Source organism: Zingiber officinale, chromosome 11B (assembly GCF_018446385.1).
Source record: "Zingiber officinale cultivar Zhangliang chromosome 11B, Zo_v1.1, whole genome shotgun sequence".
Lineage (NCBI taxonomy): Eukaryota > Viridiplantae > Streptophyta > Magnoliopsida > Zingiberales > Zingiberaceae > Zingiber > Zingiber officinale.
The window spans coordinates 18,232,477-18,239,259 of record NC_056007.1 but is presented as its reverse complement, the minus strand read 5'-3'; the positions used below and the strand labels follow the sequence as shown (position 1 = coordinate 18,239,259).

General features: G+C 35.6%; 1 protein-coding gene across 3 annotated transcripts; it reads right to left on the bottom strand.

Moving 5' to 3' along the window:
* Nucleotides 1–1,101: 1,101 nt before the first annotated feature.
* Nucleotides 1,102–2,360, bottom strand: LOC122035391 (homeobox-leucine zipper protein HOX4-like). 3 transcript variants are annotated; one of them, XM_042594800.1, is made up of 3 exons: nucleotides 2,087–2,360; nucleotides 1,664–2,016; nucleotides 1,102–1,588 (listed from the first exon to the last, which is right to left on the bottom strand). In XM_042594800.1, the coding sequence occupies exons 1-3, from the start codon at nucleotides 2,136–2,138 to the stop codon at nucleotides 1,181–1,183; spliced, it is 813 nt and encodes a 270-aa protein (XP_042450734.1). In that variant the 5' UTR covers nucleotides 2,139–2,360; the 3' UTR covers nucleotides 1,102–1,180. The 3 variants fall into 3 exon arrangements, with proteins under 3 accessions (XP_042450734.1, XP_042450735.1, XP_042450736.1); XM_042594801.1 differs by having other exon boundaries at nucleotides 1,664–2,010; XM_042594802.1 differs by having other exon boundaries at nucleotides 1,664–2,007.
* Nucleotides 2,361–6,783: the final 4,423 nt, after the last annotated feature.

Sequence of the window (6,783 nt, the reverse complement as noted above, 5' to 3'; positions counted from 1 at the left end):
AATTAATCAAAATGATTTTAGAATTAATAGGGACAGATCCAAAATTAAAAGTAGATCGAGTTTTTGTTTTTTATTTATAATCCAATATCCCACTTAGGCCACCAAAATAATTTAAAAGGTGCAGATGGTCATGGATCTCGCAGACACCTCTGTATCGATTTGAATATTACGGACATATCAAATGCTGAATTTTAAACTTTAGTTATATGTAAATTCTTCTTAGGTTTTCTACCATCGCACCCTGTTACGAGAAAAAACAAAAACTATGTCTCTAGCACGGTGAACTCCGAGAATTTGATCATAATACAATAGATCAAGGGATGGATAATTAATAATTATGGTTAGATTATGATTGTGATTCGATTGTAATTGGTTATGATCTCTCTTTAAATTCATCATCCTTTTTAGATTATAGTTTAAATCGGGACGAATAACCTCATACCATCCAGAGACCGCCCAAGCTCGGTGCTTGGCAGTCTGACCACTTGTCCACCATTGACGACCTTCATACGATCTCCGACCATATGCCCTAACCTAAATTATAATATAAAGAGACAATAAATCTAAAAAAAACAAACATCACAACTAAATATGATTAAAACTTAACTATGATCTAACTATAATTACAGATTATTCATCTTCTAATTTACTTTTATGATCCGGTCTTATATTTTAATGGACTAAATATAAATATTTAGCATTAAATAGGGCTAGGCTAGAATCAGACCGTCGGGCTTAGTAAAATTATTATAATATAGAGTAATTTTAATCAAAATTTATTCCAACTTAATTAAATTATTCCATCAAAATTGATATAGATTATTTCGTTGTAGTCAAAATTACTCTAGTAATATTATATTAATTTTGACTAAAATTATTTAAAAATACTTCAATGTTTAATTCTAACTGTTCTAACATTTTATACTAATTTTATTTAAAAATATTAAGTGTCGGACCAGTTAAATAAAAAAGATATGTTTTTTTTAAAAAAAAAACAAGACATGTCTTTTTTTTTTTTACTTTTTAGTTTTGTCCAATAAATTCAAATAATTCAAATTTGATAAATTTTTATTTACCAAAATTCGAAGAAAGATCTCAATCTCACAAACTCCTCCAAAATTTCTTTTTTCATAATATTACACGAAATTTAAACATTATTGATACAATTATCGTTACTGAATCAATTCCAGTGATCGGAGAAGTACCAGTTGAAAGCCGGCGGTTGCTCGTCGGAGAAGAGGCTGCTGAATGGGTCGTCCCGGCCGAGGAATTCCTCCTCCGCCTTCTCTTCCTCGAGCTTCAGCATCTGGCGTACGAATCCTTGTCCCTTGAAAGGCAATTGAGGGGCAGAAATTGGCAAGGAGGAGGTGGCGCCGCCACGCCCAGCGGCGGTGTTCGTGTCCGCCGGCGGTAGATTACCCTCGCCGTTGAGGATGTCACTGGAGTTGCTGCTGTCCGATGACCCAGCGTCCTTGTAGATGAGCTCCGGCGGGCCGGGGTCTTCCTCCGACGAGACCGCCACCGGTCCCGACGAGACGACGAAGCTCGCGCTCTCCTCCCCGCCCAATTTGGCCTTCAGATCTTCGATCTGGATTAAGCAAACGACCCCGATCCCAAATCAAAATCCAAATTTGAAAAGCGGATGGTCAGATCGATCGATCACCTGCGCGACGAGCGCCTCCTTGTCGCGGCGGAGCGCGTCGTAGTCGAGGCGGAGCGCGTCGTAGCCGTCGCGCAAGGCGGAGAAGTCGCGCTCCAGCTGCTTGGTCTTCCACCGCGCGCGGCGGTTCTGGAACCACACCGCCACTTGCCTTGGCTGAAGGCCGAGCTCCTCCGCCAGCCTCAGCTTCTTCTCCGGCTCCAGCTTGTTCTCCACCTCGAAGCTCTTCTCCAGCGCCCGCACCTGCTCCACGCTCAGCCGCCGCTTCTTCTCCCTCAGCCCCACCTCCTCCGCCGTCTCTCCCAGCTCCTCCTCCTCCTCCTCCAAGTAAGCGCCATTGTTCTCCTCTGCTAAAACTAACCACAATCAATTAGCTTTCCAAGCCACGGTTCCCAAAAAAAAACACACAGACGATGATGGCACTACCAGTTGAGCAAATCGCCATGAATGAACCTGCGTCTGCAATGGGCCTCTTCATGGCGATTCAGCAATGCCAATAAAAAAGCAAGAAACAGAATAAAAAAAGATGCGATCTTTGGAGATCGATCAAAGAAGAGGCACTCCAGTACTAGTCCTCGATCAAGAGGAGAGCACTTTATTTGTTTCAGAGCTCAAGATCATCACGAAGCTTTCTGCCATTGGCGCAGAGAGAGAGAGAGAGAGAGAGAGAGAGAGGAGTGAGGCAGAACTGAGAGAGCTGGTGATTCCCTCCTGCTATAAAGAGAATGAACAGAGAGGATTGCTGGGCCTCTGGTTAGGTTAGAAGTAGGGTTAGGTTCGAGGATGAGTTTAGATCAGGATGAAATTTCATATTTATATTTCAGTCCATATAGTTTTATATTTATTAACTGGGTGACATAATTTAATATTAATTGGAAAGTTGGGAATATTCATGTGAAAACAAGAAGACAATATGAAAGAAACACTACATTCATACTTTATGTTTTTAGCCCCCCATCAAAAGACTGTCTTTTAATTATAAAAAATTTAAAAGACATTCCATCCTAAATTTTCTTCTTAAATTATTCAACTATTTTATATTGGTGTGATTTTTACTAAAATTAGTTTCTACCAAGTTGATGATGTTGGAAATATAATTAAAATTCTACATTATATATACATATAATATAAAAGATTATGATTTTACAAGAGGGAAGATATTTTATTGGTAAAAAAAAATAGCATTTTGTCCTCCTAACATATAAGGTGAATAGCCATTTTCAAGATTTTTATTAGAGAATATTGATGTCCTTAAATCTTTAAATCATTCTAAGGTCTTATGAATATTCGAATTTTTAGACGAATACTTTCGTTAATGGGAAAGTTATTATCATACCTAAAATTAACATCATGTTTTATTTGTGAAATCTATTCTTTCACTAACGAAAAATAATCTTCATATATAGGTGAAAGTACCTACTTTCTATCTATCGGTGAGATAGATAGTGTTTACACTATTGTAAATGACTATAAAAATCTCACCTGTTGTGGATTAAACTTTAAAGGCTGTTAAAATGCAATTGGTTTATCTTGACTTTACATCAACACCACAATAAATACATCCCGCTATGAGATAATATTTAATCATAATTTAATGACAAAATTTATTTTTATCATTAAATTAGTTACAAATATTTTTCTCTAATTTAGTAATGATAATGATTTCAATAGCTAATTCAGTGACGGAATTAATTTTCATGGCTAATTGAGATGAAAATTTAATTCTGCCATTGGATTAACGATGAAAATAATTATTCGTCGGTAATTAAATAGATTAAACATAATTTTTAACTAATAATGATCGATATTACGATGGAGTTTTAATTTCGTTACTAAATTAGCAATCAAAATTATTTCGATCACTAATTAACAATAAAATTTTATAATTTCATCGCTAATTTTATTATTATTTGAGAGGTTTTTTTAGTGATATATTATTCACTTTAACCCACTTGGTCAAACATGAATTACAACTCTGATAGTAAGAGAAATTACAAGGAAGGGAAGAAAGTTATTATGGTTGATTTTCCTTTTTAGCATTTTCATTTGATTTCTTGTAGAGTTTTCCCCCTTCTTATTTGTCTTTTTCATGTGATCTAGGATTATTCTATTATATAATATTCATAAATTATCTCCCCTTGTCATCTTTAAACATGAAGCATGTTTCTAGATATTTTATTCACCTTTATTTGATTACAACCACGTGTATTATATCCTCATTCAATTCATCATATCACCAACTAAATTAAACTAATTTATCTCATTTTCAAATTGAGGCCCACCAACCTCAACAACTTTAGAACTTTTATAAATTTTTTGTAATTGAATGAAATGTACGAAGGTGATGCAACACTAAACTAACTGTGGTGTGACTATGTGATCATGAATCGTAAAAATAATATTATCGTGAGCTTGAATCATAGAAATAATATTTTGCAATGTAAGATAAAATTATATATAATAGATTTAATATGATCTGACTTTTTTATGAGACTTGAGAGTTTTATGTACCAAGTTATCTTTTAATAAGAGTAGCATGTATAGATAACAAAATAGCAAATTCATAGGCTAATAAATAACTACAAATCAAATGATCAAATGTAAACACAAACCATATGTAACACAAAAATTAACTAAAAATTGATAAAAAAAATTTATGACAAAAAAAATCATAGTCCATTTTCATAGGAGGTATAGAGCTAAAGAGGCATTAACAACTGTGTGGCAAAGGTGTTGAGGGTGGCGGTAGAGTGTGGTCAAAATTAAAGAGGAGGGAAGCGGTAGTTGTGGAAGGTGGTGGGAAGTGTTATGATATCAATCAAAATTGAGAAGTAGAGAGGAACATAGAGGAGGTAATTGAGGGTGGGAACATTAACGGAAGAGAGGGAGAAAGTGACAATGCTGATTTAGGGACTAAGGAGGAATACAATTTTTTCATCCCAAATCTAACAAATTTTGCAATGAAAATAGAAATCGCCACAATTAAATTAGAAACGAAAGGGTTTCATTGCTGATTTACATTAGAAAATATTTTGTCGCAAAATTTGTTGGCAATTAGTATTGAAATTTGTTATTATTGTGAATGATTTATTTATATTTGATCAAAAATTGTTAGTTTAGACACATTTATTTATATTATTTATTTTCCAATTCTACTACAAATCCTACGATTTGTCGCGAAATTAGCAACAAATCCTAGGATTTGTTGCAAAATTAGAAAATAAATAATATAAATAAATATGTCTGAAACTCGTATAGGGCTCGAAATGATATAAAACTAGTTTCTATGTGTTCGTATAAATCTCTTGATTATAAAAATATCCTCAAATATAAATTTGACCAAATATATTATTATGAGTGATTTTTTTATAACACGAATGTGTCTAAAAAATATATTCGTGTTCAAAAAAATACTTCTCAATATATTCGGTCAAATTGATATTTAAGGACATTTAAATAATCAATAGATTTATACAAATACATAGAAACTGATTTCATGTTATTCCAAGCTCTCTAGGTCTATCAACATGTTTCAGACACATTTATATATATTTTTTATTTTATTTTTAATTCTGCGATGAATCCACGGATTCATCACATAATTGGGAAAAAAATATAAATGTGTTCAAAACTCGCATATTGACCTAGAGAGCTCGGATGACATGAAACTAATGTTTGTGCAATTTCTCTAGGTCAAGGTTGACTAAGTTGACTAAGTTTGAGTTGACTCAAGCTTAAGTCTTATGTTTGAGTTTTGATGTTTGACAATGGTTGGAGATTGTAGGTGCAATCGATTTGGGGAGATTGTTGGTGCAACTTCCCTCTGGTCAATGTTTGACCAGTTTGATGTGAAGAAAAGTCAAGTAGATCAAGTTGATCAGATACTTGATTGGGAAGTTCTAACTGGAGGTTAGGCAAGGGCAAGTGCAACGGAGATGTTGGCAGATGATGAAAATCCAAGTGAGCCAGTGTTGACCGAACACTTGGTGTTGGAAAGTCCCAGTGAGTGAAGCTAGGCAGTTGGAAAATCCTAGTGAGTGAAGCTAGGTGATGGAAAGTCCTGGTGAGTGAAGCTAGGCAGGAGGAAATCTTGGTGAGTGAAGCCAGGTGAAAGCCCTAGTGAGTGAAGCTAGGCAATGAGGAAGTCCTGGTGAGTGAAGCCAGACATGTAGAAATCTAGGTGAGTCAAGGTTGACCGGATATCTGGTGTTTGAAAGTACAAGTAGGTCAAAGGATTGACCGGATACTTGGCACAAGAAGAAAAAATCTAAGTGGGTAAAAAAATTGACAGGACACTTGGTGAAGAAATCCCAGCAGGTCAAGGTTGACTAGATGCTAGGCAGTGTGAAGTTCCAACAGGTCATGGCTGACCAGATGTTGGAAAATGGAACCCTAGACTGGGTTTGGGGAGTTAGGATTTGGTAATCGATTACCATAGCTTGAGCGATTAGAGTAGTCGCTTAAGCTTAAAATCGCGAGAAAGATTTCCTAATCGATTCATGTAATTGATTAGACACTGTAAGCGATTAGGTTAATCGCTTATGGTGCATTTCTGCTTCAAACAGAATGTTTCTGTTCGAAGCTTAAGCGATCAGTTTGATCGCTTAAGCTATTTCTTGCGATTGAACAGAATGTTGCTGAATCAATCTAGCTAATCGATTCAGCAAGGCTTAATCGACTAAGGTAGTCAATTAAGGTTGGAAATATAGCCATTGATGCAGGTTGCTGACGTGGTAATCAATTAAGGAGACTCTTAATCGATTAAGGTGCCAACGGTAACCCTAGAAAAGGGTTTTTCGTCACTGTTTGAAGTAACGCTCTCAACTTCTCCGGTCCCACTGAGCTCATAGCCTTCCACCAGATCTTGAAGTTTCTTGGAGACAAGTGTCATTGCACTTCCAAGGTCAAGAGGTGTTCTAAGGCAAAAAGAAGAACAAACTAGGGTTTCTTCATTGTAAAACTTGTAAGATTTGATAGAGTATTAGCTTGTATTTGTTTCTTCTTGTATATTTTTGTGTATGAGTTTGTACGAGGCTTCTCTGCCTCCGGGTTGTTTCCAAGGAGGTTTTATATAGTGGATGAGTGAGTGAGGGTCGGATCCTTAGATTAGTCACCTCTTCTTG